The sequence below is a fragment of the Muntiacus reevesi genome, chromosome 2, assembly GCF_963930625.1.
Source record: "Muntiacus reevesi chromosome 2, mMunRee1.1, whole genome shotgun sequence".
In the NCBI taxonomy this organism is placed as follows: Eukaryota; Metazoa; Chordata; class Mammalia; order Artiodactyla; family Cervidae; genus Muntiacus; species Muntiacus reevesi.
This window is the reverse complement of record NC_089250.1, coordinates 237848038-237861699: the sequence shown is the minus strand read 5'-3', so window position 1 is coordinate 237861699 and position 13662 is coordinate 237848038. Positions and strand designations below refer to the sequence as shown.

General features: G+C 47.4%; 1 protein-coding gene across 1 annotated transcript in view; it reads right to left on the bottom strand.

Annotated features, from left to right (window-relative positions):
- Positions 1–1933: 1933 nt before the first annotated feature.
- NUP93 (nucleoporin 93) overlaps positions 1934–13662 on the bottom strand; it is a 109840-nt gene continuing 98111 nt past the window's right edge. Inside the window, exons 10-22 of the mRNA XM_065925367.1 lie at positions 13496–13653; positions 12285–12450; positions 11925–12018; positions 10957–11148; positions 10197–10323; positions 10005–10077; positions 9738–9782; positions 7999–8115; positions 6889–7007; positions 6053–6170; positions 5535–5618; positions 3795–3923; positions 1934–2204 (exon numbers count right to left, since the gene is read on the bottom strand). Of these exons, the coding sequence (XP_065781439.1) occupies positions 2094–2204; positions 3795–3923; positions 5535–5618; positions 6053–6170; positions 6889–7007; positions 7999–8115; positions 9738–9782; positions 10005–10077; positions 10197–10323; positions 10957–11148; positions 11925–12018; positions 12285–12450; positions 13496–13653 (1533 nt within the window). The 3' untranslated portion in view covers positions 1934–2093. The remainder of the gene's footprint in view (positions 2205–3794; positions 3924–5534; positions 5619–6052; positions 6171–6888; positions 7008–7998; positions 8116–9737; positions 9783–10004; positions 10078–10196; positions 10324–10956; positions 11149–11924; positions 12019–12284; positions 12451–13495; positions 13654–13662) is intronic.

Below are 13662 nucleotides of genomic sequence, written 5' to 3'. Positions count from 1 at the left end.
AGCTCAACTGAAGGTGAATAGATGCCAGTCGAGGAGACAGACCCTCAAGCTACATCCCTGATAGATATAATGGGATCCGACTGACACAGCAGATGGCCCCATTATCTACAGACGAGCTCTTTACTACAAGCAAAGGCAACAATTCGTATTTACAAGATTATGAGGGTAACCGTGCCCTGTGAGGAGAGTTTTCTCTCTAGAAGCAAAAGGTACCTTGGGAGACTCTGGGGACCTTAATACTCTCCCCCTGGGAGAGCTGCTGCAGGAGCAGTTCATAAAACCAGCAGGGCCGACCGTACCCGATCCTGTAGCCCCGGCTGGCACATTCAGGAACACTCATCCTCCCGTCCTCTCCAGCTAAGCCCAAGGCCTCAGGAGAAACAGGGCCACCGATGGGGAACAACCTTGCTCAGGGACCACATACCGATGGTACTGATGCCCAGTGGAATGAGACCCATAAGCTGACCTGGTCAACTGGCTTTATGAATGGAGACAGGGAGAGGAGGCTGTCCGAGGAGAGGAACCAACTAGTGGAGAACAGAGAAGAGGTGTCAACAGCCGCCTCACCGTGGAGCAGCCACAGAGGGAGAAACGGCCAGGTCTGCGCTGCCTTGAGCTCCAGCTGAGACCCCAACAATGTTCACTGATTAGACTATGAGTCTCCAGGACTATGTTTTCATCTCCAGGGGGGATTTCAGCAGAACAGCAAACATTAATCCCAGCATCAGGGCAGATAATTTGGAGGATGGTCTTGGAGAAACACCAACAACCTTAGATATTCGGATGACAGCACTCTAATGGAAGAAAACAAAGAGGAACTAAAGAGCCTCTTGATGAAGGTGAAGGAGGACAGTGAAAATGATTAAAACTAAATATTAAAAAAAAAAAAAACCTAAGATCATGGCATCCAGCCCCATTACTTCATGGCAAATAGAAGGGGAAATGGTGGAAGCAGTGACAGATTTCCTCTTCTTGGGTTCTAGAGTCACTGCAGATGGTGACTACAGTCCTGAAATCGGAAGATGACTGCTTCTTGGCAGGAAAGCAACGACAAACCTAGACAGTGTGCTGAAAAGCAGAGACATTACTTTGCCAATAAAGGGCCGTATAGTCAAGGCTGCGGTCTTCCCAGTGGTCACGCATGGCTGTGAGACCTGGACCATAAGAAAGGCAGAGTGCCAAAGAACTGATGCCTTCAAACTGTGGTGCTAGAGAAGACTCCTCAGAGTCCCTTGGATAGCAAGGAAATCAAACCAGTCAACTTAAAGGAAATCAACCTTGAATACTCATTGGAAGGACTGATGCTGAAGCTGAAACTCCAGTATTTTGGTCATCTGATGTGAACAGCCAACCCACTGGAAAAGTCCCTGATGCTGGGAAAGATTGAGGGCAGCAGCAGAAGAGGGTCAGATAAGAAGGCTGGATGGCATCACTGATGCAATGGACACGAACTTGGGCACACTGTGGGATATGGTGAGGGAGGCCTGGTGTGCTGCCATCCATGGGGTCACAAAGAGCCAGACATGACTGAGTGGCTGACAAACAACAACAACTTGGGCCTCAAGGCCCACCCTGGGGAGGTAAGAGGGAGGAGGATGTGGAGTGGCTGGTGTTTCACACACAAGTCTTAACTCACCCAAGGCTGAGGCTGGCTCTCACATGCAAATAAAAATGTGAAAAGCTAACTGTGACCCTGTTTTAGGGAATATTACATCTAAATAAAAGCAACTCTTAAAGGCTTCATTTCCTCGCTCATTTTGGGTCAATTTTTAATCATATCAGGTCAACTTTAACCAACTCCTGGATGCCTATACAAGTCTGTCATTTTCTGGCCCAGGCACTAGTGAAGACAATTTCTTCCACACAAATAAAAATTTCAACAAAATTCCAAAGTGGGGGGGAAACAGTGAAAATAAAAGAATGTGAAAAAAAATACAAATCAAAGAAATTTATTGGTGTTGACAAAAATACATAATACAGAAAAATGAAACAAAACAAACACAACAGAAACAAAACCAGAAACCAGCCCCCACCCTGGAGGGCCCCGAGGTACCGACAGCAAGCAGCCCCTAGAGCCCCTCAGAACATCACACTTAATTCATGAGGACCTCCATCTGCACCAGCCTCGCGTTGGTATCCCCAGATGTCCTGTAGGGTATCATCCCAGCAAAGGTGATCAGGGCTCGGGCTTGGCTGCGCAGTTGCTGAGAGAAAGGGGAAGAAGAGAAGGAACCCAGTTAAGTTTTGGGTCAGGGCTCTGTCCTGGGAACCAGCACTCCATCCTTCCGTTTTCTCCCCTCGGTGGTGTCATGACAAGACTCCCAATGGGTGGATGACCGTCTTGCCCTCCACTTTCACATTCCTCCAGGGTGGTGCAGAGCGAGCAAAGATGGGCCGCCTGGCCCCCAGTTGCAAAGCCCGTTTACTCGGCAGAAGACGGATGGGTCTGCCAGGCAAGCCGCCCCATTTGAGCAGCCGCTGACCTGGCTCCGTGCTTCAGACTGTCTGCTCCACTTTTCGGAACCTCTCCCTCCCCTCACTGGTGAGGACCTGAGTTTCTAGGACCCCCAGGAAGCACCTGCACTGCCTAAGTGCAGTCCATTCCAGATCTTTCCCTCTCCTGCGTCTTCCCCTTTCCTTCTTTTCACTCCTTTCATTTCTCTCTTCCTCACGGAAGTGAGTAGCCCTCTTTTCTCAGGCAACAATATTTATGAGATTCCTGGATTGCTCCAGGAGGGAAAAAGATTTTAACTCAGGTGTTTTCAATATTAGAAACAATAACCTTCACTCTGATTTCCAAGTGATAAATCACTGAATAAAGAAAAATGAAATCTCAGAGAACAGCTCAGGTTGCCCATATTGAGGTGTGCTGGATGCTTACAGAAGGAAGGAAACCAAAGCTGGGATAGAAAGGGTGGTGGGGGTGGGTGGGTGGTCTACACATTTTCTGGACTAGTAACGAGACTTTATAGGAAAATTCAAGGGTCACTTACTAGGTCTCTTAAGGACCATTCAAGAAGAAAGCTGAAAGGCAGGTGCCTTTCCCCTGATATGTGAGGTAAACTGGCAAGTCTAAGGCGGAGGTTCTGACAATGGTAGGACCCGTGGGGGTCATAGCTGAGAGAGTCCACAGACATCCTTGGAGGCAGAAGATAGATTTTCAAGGCCCTCGTTTCTTGATTGCCAAAACCAGGTATGGCTATTACACACCATACTGAGAGCCTCATCAAACATTAAGTGGAAATGTGAAAGGAAAGGTAATTCTAAAATACCACCAGTTTTAATGTTTCAAAGGGTCAAACACGTTTCCCTTTTTGTCAAATCAACTGTACAGCACATGCTGTTTGGGTCCAAGGGTTCTATCTGCCTGGACTCCGTGTGACCCAGGTAATGCTGGAGGCCCCACAGGCAGTGGAAGGGGTACTGGCCCCGGTGTCAGACAGACCTGGCTTCCAGACACAGCAACTGTTAACCAAAAGTACAGTTTTCATGAATGACTGTATATTTTAAAGTGGGCAGGAATTCTTATGGAATCAATATAAACTAGTATTTTGATTGATATTTTTAAGACCGGATATTCACTGACTTGGCACATCATTTTTTAGCTTGAGAAGAGGAGCAATCCCATTAATGTTCAGTTTCTTCTGGAAGCCCTCAACATAAACTTTACCCAGATGTCAGGTAGTAAAGAAACAAGCACTTTAGGTCATGAGTGGTGGTCTCATGAGGAGCAATCAAAGGCAAACCAGAAAGGTGGTTCTCAGCGATGGCTGTGGCCAACGCTGGGATCTTACAGAGTCACGGTCCTCAATGACTCGCTGAGGCCTGGATGCCGAGGATGGACTTGTCCCCTTGAGCCTCTTAAACTGTGTGAACAAGATGTTCATGGTGGCGAGAAGCACTTCTGAGAGGTTGTGCCTGATCTGCAGAGAGAGACACAACAAAGTAAGAAAGCACCCAGCCCTGGGGCCAAAGACCAGCTGGGGGAGCGGGGACCAGTGCTCCGGGAAGGCCAGGCCATGCCACACCCCACAGTTGCCAGTTGGTGTACTACACAGCCACCAAGAAGGAGCGGACGGCACTGGAGTGTCAAGCGTGAAAGCAAAGCCCAGGCAACGCTGTTCAGAAGGTCAGATTGGTCATTCTTCTGCTCTTTTTAAAAATATTTATTTGGCTGCACTGGATCTTGGTTGCAGCACTTGAGGTCTTTTAGTTGCAGCATGAGCACTCTTAATTGCAGCATGTGGGATCTAGTTCCCCAGCCAGGGATGGAACTCTGGACCCCCTGCATTGGGAGCATAGAGTCTCAGCCACTGGACCACCAAGGACGTCTCCTCTGCTCCCTTCTTTATGCAGGGAAGTGAGCAGAGAGCACGCCGACTACGTCTGGCTAGCAGAGGGATTAGCAGAAGTCCGTATCTGAACATCAGGAGGTAGGGATGCACACGCTGGCCCTTCAGTCCCCATCACTGCCCACCGCCTCAGACCCACCAGACTGTCTCCCTGGGACCTGCACAGCCTGAGCAGAGTCCTTGAGAGTGTCTACAAGGACAGGCCCTGGTACCACGTTTCAGTCTACAAAACAACGGATGATGTAAGCAGGGGTCGGCAAGAAACAACAAAAGGAGGAATAGCTAGGGGCAGAATTTTAGTAGGTGTGAAGGGAAGGCTAGCAAGAGGCAAGACCTCTTAGCTGTCTATACCATAGGAGGCAGCCACCCCACGTGTGGAAGCTGGACTTCTTTCTTCCTCTAGAACGGACACATATTTCCATAAAAGGAATGTGCTCACCGAGTAATGCTTTTAAATCAAAACACTATTAGGAACATCCTGGGACCAGGCAGCTGGTTCTAGAGAAGAGCCTTACTCTAGCCACACACAAGAATAACCAGGGGAGTTCTGGGCTGCAGGCTTAGATCAAAGAAACCAGAATTTCTAGGCCTTGGCATGAGGATTTTTTTAAAAAGGTCTCCTAGCAATTCCAGTGTGCAGCCTAGTTGAGCAGCCTTGGGCTAGGCAGTGGCAACATGCTAGAAACCCTGCAGAGAGAGGAGCTCTTGGGTTCTAAGGCTGATAACTGAGACCATGGTCACTGCACCTGCCTTTTGAGACAAAACTTCTCTGCCTCTTCAGAGAAGGGAAAGAAGGAAGTGAATCACAATGCATGTTTCATGCACCCGAAGGAATTACTTAATATGAGAGCTAAGCACTGATACACCCTCTAGAACAAGTAGATAATAAACAATTAAGCCAGATTTCACAGAATCAGTAAGAAACCTTCTTCTCCCAAGAATATGTCTGATCACTAGAGTGGGTGTATTTTCCAAGTCAGGAATTCAGACAATAATCTGATGAGTATACGTGTACTCACAGGAAAACCAGTCCAGGATTCCTGAAACTGGACTCGTCTTAGAAAATTCAGTCTGGATGGTGACTGTACTAGACTCTTAAGAATTACTGGTTACATTAAAACAAAAGCTTTCAATAGAAGTGGGGAAAAAAGAATTTTGTAATTCAGGAAGAGAAGGACTCACCTCATCACTGAAATTTCTGAAGGCAGCCACTCTCTCTTCCACACTTTCCTGATTCAGGGGCACCAGCTTCAAGCGATCAATTATCTGTTTAAAACAAAGGCCATCAGCCCCATATGATACAATCATCACAGTCATTCCATCTCTTCAAACACATGTCAGCATCTAACATGTTCATAGGTGGCTTCTTAGTAGGAAATTCTATTCCCCTTGTTCAAAGGCTTTGATTCCAACTTGCTGACTGACTCAATTCCTAGCCTCGTTTTCCAAGGTAGTTTTTACAATTCAGAGACTTCAAATTATTTTGAGAAATCCCTGTTTTTAGATTAAAGAAGAAAGGAAAGGAAAAAAGGGAAAAAAAAGAACAACATAGAAATCCCTTTTAAATTGCCAGGATCTTGTCCTTCACTTAACAGGCATACTGGTGACATTTCCTTTGTTTTAAATGAATCCCACAAAATGTTTTGATTTTTCAAGGGCATAAATTAACCAGTACTTCAAACACCCCTCCTGAAACTTACATCAAAGGCTCTGTCAATATGCCCACTGTGATACTCGTCAAAAAAGGTGATCAAGTCCAACAGAAGATAGAATGTGGAGTCCACAAATTTATTTGCACTGATTCCCTGGGCCCTATACCTGAAGGACAAAAAAGAGGGAAGGGAGGCAGGGGTATATTAGGAATTTCTGTGCAATCTGTAACTTGAGGACAACATCTAAAAAATGTTAAAACCTCTTAGGGTCTCCAGATGAGGTGAACTAAGGAGTGGAAAACAAGTGTCTCTTTTGTAATGGCCAAGCATTTGATGGTGGATTTGACAGAGATCCACCTATAAACATTCTGTATGAAGCCCAGTTCTCCAGCTTTGGATGCCATCTCAGCAGGCACCCTGACCCAGTTCTCAGGCGGATCTGGAGAGGGCACAAAAAGTAATGACTGCTCCCCAGCCAGGGCGTCACACTGGTTGGAGTACAACTCCACTCACTCACGGGGAGGAGGGGAGATTCTGAAACACTGGCCACTACACCTTGAAGAACCCCCCATCTACCCATCCATCCATCACTAGCTCTGTTACCAAATCCCTTTGAGATGGCTGTTAATGTCGCAGAGATGAGTATAATGCCTAGAATTAAACTGCAGACTTAGAATGCTGAGATATTCTTACATCCTCTTCTTTTTGAAAAAAATGTTTACCAAGTGACAGCTGGTTATGATGGGAATAAGAACTCTCAAAACTGTCAGCGCTGGTGGGACGGTGGAGCCCCTCTTGGGGACTGTGTGATGTTACAGTGAAGCTGAAGACACACCTGGGTGGGTGCTGAGAGCCCGGGGCCCTGGGAGCTGCTTCGGCCTTACCGTTCCGCGATGGAGAGGGCCATGTTCTTCAGCCGCTCCTTGTTGGACTGCGGCGCGCTGATCTGGGGCACAACGGGGCTAAGCAGTTTGTTCATCAGCTCCAGCACCTTGTCAGCGTTCTGTCCAGTTTTTTTAAAAATTAAAGAAGGAATTCATTAAAAATAATCAATAAGAAGAAAAAAGCTAAATCACCAAGACAAAAGAGGGAACTTTTTGTTCTGGATCTTGACCTGGGTGGTGATGACACAGACATATACCTGTGGAAAATCCATCAAGCTGTTATGTATGCTGAGTATCTACACCTTTTTCTATTTTTTCATAAGACCTCAGTCTCAAAGAGCGCTTTCCTGATGGCTCAGCGGTAAAGAATCTGCCTGCAATGCAAGAGACCTGGGTTCGATCTCTGGGTGGGAAAGATCCCTTGGAGAAGGAAATGGCAAGCCAGTCCAGTATTCTGGCCTAGAGAACTTCATGGACAGAGGAGCCTGGCGGGCTACAGTCCACGGGGTCACAAAGAGTCAGACATGATTGAGCAACTAACACTTTCACTTTACTTTCAGTCTCAAAATATTTTTAAATTAAAAAAATGAATTATAATCCTCTTTTTGCCCACTTCGCTCAGGTGATAAAAGGAGAGAATGCAGTCTTCTCCAGGCTATGCAGTTACTAGTATCCCCCAAATGTTCTAATGCAGAACTAACTCCAGGGCTCTCAGCACGCCTTGGCTGTGGTTTTGTTCCCAAACATCCATCCATCCCCAGTGGGTCTGCGGCTGCTTGGAGGGTGAGCACCAGGCAATTTCACCAGCAGCTTCACCGTCCAAGCATGATGGAGGTTTATTCTGCTGCCAAGTGAGACTACAGCTCAATGCCCGCAGGACAGTCTTTCAATATATCATGCTCTCGTCTGGCCAGAAGCACCTTATGGGCAGAAATAATTCTGTAAAATGGGAATTTCACCCTGATCGGATCATTAACTGCCTAAGCATTAGGAGACAATGCCTCAGCAGACAGAGGGGTACAATAACAGCACCGTTGAAATGGTTGTGCTTTTAACGCAGCAAGGCTGACAGATCTATTAGGTGCAGAGGCAAGAAAAGGACACATTTACCTTGGCAAGGTCATAAAGCTTTGCTGCTTCTTCAAATAGTCCTTTATTTTCTGCCACGGAAGCAACTTTGTTGATAATAGGCTTTGTGTCACTGGTAAACTTATCTATGACTCCAGGCTGACAAGACAAATTATGGAAGGGAGGAAGAGAGAAACAGGGGGACAAAGCTGTCATTTTAAACACAGAGAAGCAATCAGGGATCTGAAAACTAACTGAAAATGCTTGCTCTGGGCAATGCATATATTTTCATCAGGCAGACTCTGGCTTTCCTGAAGATATAAGGGCCTATTAAACATATGAAAAAAGGACCAAGATGAGTACCCATGAAGAGGCAGATTCACAGGCAGCCCAGAGGAGTCAGCAGTTAAGACTCCATGCTTTCTCATTTTCCAAAATGACCTAGCGAGTACGTGAAATCATGAATGATTTTAATTTTGCAGATGACCCTAGTGGGGGCAAAAAAAATCAGGAGGCTCAGAGAAAATATCTGAAAGATTTTGGATCTGCTTTATAAGACAGATAGCAAAAGAAACCCAGTCCTGAAAAAAATACACAGCAAGTGGTGCCAGGATACTGAAAACAACAAAAAAATCTGCATCATCACTCAACAGCAACCAAATGGTCAAGAGAGTATGAGACAGGCCTTAGGTAACACAGAGAGAGAGGACAGACTCTCTGACATCTGACTGGCTGCCTGATTCTTCATCAGCCTTGGACCAAGTCAGGCAACCAACCTTCTCTGCCACTCTGGCAGCACAGGAGGTGAGTGAAGAGCATGGGCTCTGCAATCAAGAAGGACTGGGTTCCAATTCCAGCTCACTTTCTTACTAGTTGTGTGACCTTGAAGACAAAAATTAACCTCTCTCGTCTCTACTTCCTCCCTTGAAAAACAGGTAACCATTCCGACTCTGTTGGGTTCTTGTGACCATTAGGTGAGAACATATGCAAAGAGCATTCAGCACAGGACCTGGCAGTTGTCACTGCTCCATATGCATGGCCATCATCACATCGTCACCAGCACTGCCACTGGTCTTCCTGAGCTAGATGGTGTAAGCAAGTGTGAGCTCATTTCAAGATTTCTGGGTCTAAACCACCCATTTTTGTAAGCAGGGAAAGTGAGTCCCTGAGAGAGGCACAAGGAGCCCTGAGGGGGGTCAGGAGGAGCCTCCACGCCAGGGCCTCTGCCCCATCCACACGGCCCCGAGTGGGGTCAGGAGGGGCCTCCATGCCAGGGTCCCTGCCCGTCCACATGGCCCAGTAGCCATGATGGGTCTCAGGGAATCACTGAGGCTCATGGGAGCAGCTGCATCTCTGGGGTCAGTGCAGAGTTCTGAGCCCTTGAAAACTACCTTTGGAGAGAGGTCAAGTGCATCTCTAATTTCCCATCTGGGGAGAATACACGTAGTAATGAATTTCTTTCTTGCATATTTTCTGAGCCAAGAATGGCAGAAATGTAGCCTTCTCAGATGAAAAAATGGCAGGTGTAAACAGATGAGTATTCTGAACGTAATTTAAAAAGCTATCTCACCACAGATTTACATATTTCAAGGAGAAATGTAAATGTGTCTAACATCAAGGTCATCACTTGGGACCTGTAATTTTCATTTTTTGTTTTTTAAGCAACTTCATTCAGATCTGCATCTTTAGTACCTTGCATCCTAAAACCTAAGTGTATTTTTTTGGACAATTGTAAATCCCCACCTGCAAACTAACAATCTCCAGGGGTGTCTTTAACCCACCTTTCTGCTTCCATCATTCTCCAGTTTCCCAAGAATCATATCGAACTGCAGAGACAAAAAATGTTTACCCAGTTTACTGGAAGAGGATATATACATAATCCACAATTCCTTGCAGATGAGAGAGGGCTAGAGGAGGTGGAGAAAGTCTCGAAGACACTGAGATTGAACCAACATTTTTAGAAACCAAAGAATACTCTAAAGCTCCCCACAACCACACTGAGGTGATTAGCATGAGAACCTGTATACTGGAAAGGTTAGGAGATATACCTCTCGACTTTCTATCACCAGCTCGCTCACACAGCGCAGAAACATGTTTTCTCCTTGACTATCCTTCTCATCCCTAGGAGGAGACAAAAACACACTGATTTCTGAAGGTGCGACTTTAAGGCCTCTAATCATCATTCTCATAACGGCAGAAACCAAAATCAGCTGAAGTAAATGGTCAAAAGCCAGTCTCACCTGAGGAAGTAAAAGTACTGGAGGGCCTCTCTCGGGTCCGTGGACTCAAACTTCCGGGTGTAGAGCATGAGCAGCCGCACAAAGTTCAGCCTCCGCATGCAGGGAGGGTCGCCAGGCTCATGGCTGACTGCATGGGGAGGCGGGTACAGAACTGGTCACAACCACACAACCAGGAACTATGGGAACCAAGCCCAAAGACCCAGTGGCACCTACTCCTGCAGCCCACCCAACATCTGGCAGTGTGAGCTCAGCCCAGGCCCTTCACCACCACCCTCAAGTTCGGCCCAAGCACAGAGCGGAGAAAATGGCATTCTGTAGTGAATCACTAGTATGTTGGTCTCTGAGTGAAAAGGGGGCAACAACCGACCATTACAGCATGTGCTCTGGGAGGGGCGGGGGGTCTGCTGCGCTATTCAGGAAACTGCAGCCACTCGGGCGCGTGTCTCCTCTCCCTCCTGACTACCACCCTATGCCGGCAGGCATACCTGATGGCTGGTTGGGGCTTCCAGTGTCTCCAATTAGAGCCCCAATGGGAACCAGTCTCACTAGGTTTGTATATTGAACTCCCCAGGGATCTGAATGGAGGATGGAGAGGCAAGACCCCCTCACACTGATCATCCCAGAAGCCCAACTGTCTACAACACTCCAAAAACGATTGGCTCTGTCTGCCTGGATCCTTGTTGGTCCCAGTTCTGCGTCCACTGCCACCCGATGGGGAATGTGTTATGTTGTGGAGGTGTGAGGGCCAACAAATACTCACGGAGCTGAGCACTCTGTCCTGAGGATTTTAAAAGCAGCTTCAGCTCAAAGAGCACCAGCGCCACATGGACGGCATGGCAGCGTAGCCGCTCCATGCGGAAGAGAAAGGCAATAGCGGCTTCAAACTGCGCCGTCAGGAACAGCACTTGGAAGTAGAGGAAGGGCTGTTGGTTCACCGTGAAGTGGGACTCGCCTGAGGGAAAGGAGGGATAGCTGACTCAGAAGAAGTGAGTCCAAAGGAGCAGCTGACCAGCAGCCCCGAGTGCTTAAAGGGCGGGATGAAAGCACCAGCCTGAGCAGGAATGGACTTGGGGGCTCTGGACACAGTGGACGCCACTCCAGCTTCGCCCTGCTTCCACAGCCTCCTGACCTCCCAACACAACTGGAGCCTGGGGGGCCCGTGTTGCAAAACCTGGACTTCTTGCATTAGGTGGGAGAGAAACAGAGAGTAGGACCTTAGAATAGAATGCAAAAGGGTCTGTTTATCTCCTGTGTCCTGATGAATCACTTAGTAAGGAGAGGAATGATTTCCAAGCGGCAGTTCCCTCAGGTTCACGGCATTTAACATTGCTGACCACCAGTGGGAACTTCTTTTCTTCCCAGAATTTTTAAACAGTGAGAGAAAGAAAAAAAGAAAAACTATTTCTCTCTGTATTCAGATGTAGTCATTTCGAGATCTCTGAGGGAGCAGCAGCCAAGTCCTCTTATGTCTCTCTCTGAGCCAGTGTCTACCAGAGCTGTTCAAAGAACTGTCAGTGACTATGTAAGCCACATCCACTACTCAAGGCCATGGGTGCAGCCGCTGCTTGAATCTGAAATAATTGCTTTGTTGTGCTGTGTTTTGAAGGTTTACGGGGTTTTGAAGGAGAGATAAGAGTTCAGAGATGAAGGATTTTCCCAGAAAGAAGCTAACCAGTGATCTTAGGTGGAAGAGAGAGAGAGAAGGCATTTATGCTCAGGGGATCTTACCATAGTCTTCCAACAGCTGTTTCTGGAACTGAGACAGAGTGAGCCTGTCCTGTGGGGAGCTGGTGCCATCGTCATCGAAACATACCTGGTTCAACTAAACCCCCAAGAGAAACACAGGCATTGGTACCAATTACCTTCTGGGCCAGGAGTGAACTTAGAGCTGTTTGAGCTCAAGGCTCAAGGCTGTGCTAATGGCCGTGTTACTGGCTGGGAATACTATACAATGAAAGCTGGGCCAGGAGGCAGAAAAACCACGGGCGCAGTCACCTTCCTGGCATCCTACACTAAGCAATGCAAACTGTGCGCAGTGTGAGCAGGGGGAGGGGCAAATGCCCTGCTGGGCAAGGAGAGCACGCCTGCCTTCAGCCACAGGTAGTCCTCGGTTTTGTCGGCCACCTCGCTCTGGTTGTCCGTGATGTCGCATCTGCCAATGATACAGTACACGGCCCGTTTGTAGGGGTCCGTGTTGTTTCTGAGGGCCCTGCGGTAATGCAGTCGGAGCTTGTTTTCCGTAGCTGGGGACAATCTGAAGACACAAGGGAACAGACACAGGCTGAAGATCCTCAAGGGCACCTGAAAGCACCCAGGGTCCAACCACACAACAAAGTTATGAAGCTTCCCTCCATGGAGGGGAACAGACACTGTCCCACCCACATCCCCGGGGACCATCACTTTAACCTGACTTGCAGCTCCCAGGACCTGTGTCTCTGCCTGCTGGCTTCTTCCAGTAGTGGCCTTCAGGGTAGAAAGTCTGGGGAACTGACCCCCCAGCCCCCCACCCCTAGTAGCCTCCAAACAGTGATGAACAAGACTGAGTCAGTCCTTTAACTGCCTCAGCCCCCTCTGGCCTCTCCACTCCCTTAACCCTGTGACATCACCTCCCAAATAAACTCCCTGCACTCAAATCCTTGCCTCAGGGTCCCCTTCTGGGGAACCTAGGACACGGTCCCTACTTTACACTCTGATATGAGCAAGACAGGACTTATGGTTTAACACACTCTCTGGACATGGACACTGCCAAAAAAGTAACCCTGGTTTTCCACATGCATAACTGGGGTAACTATCACTATTTCTTCTACATACATGCACATTTATTTAAACTAGGGTTGAACATGAATTTAAGTCCAACTACATTAACAAAAACCAAAGAAAAACTAATGCTTTGCAGTTCTTTAATGTAAGAGGAAAAGAACCAAAAAAACAAAAAACAACTTAGTGAAATAATTCAATGGTTATCTCCCAAGTCTGCTAATGTCTAATTCTGGCCTTTGAGCTATTAAGTGCATGACAACGTATTTTCATCTGGATCAACCAGAAAAGCACTAAGAGTGAACAAGTGAAGCATAATACAATAGTTTCATTTTATAAAGCATTTCTTATGTGCCTAGGACTTTGTAAGTCTAGACATTAGTGTCAGAGTGGGGCTCTTCAGTTCTTTGTGCTTTCCAAAGTTCATTTTTTTCCCAAGCAGAAACTTATTTCTTACAAGCCGTGCACAAGGAAAAGAGAGCAAGGCCACCCTGTTGATCCCCACGTGGCTTCTTCTGGACTCGGCACCTCTTTCACCGTACCTCCTGTCCTTGCTGTTCATGTACTCCTGGAACCAAGTTTTGAATTCTCCCAGCTGGTGCTGGGCTCGGTTGACCACCTGTGAAGCGGCAAGCAGGTCTCCGCAGCGCATGCAGTAATAAATTAACGCCCACACAGGATGGCCTTCCACCTCTCCATCCTAAAAAAG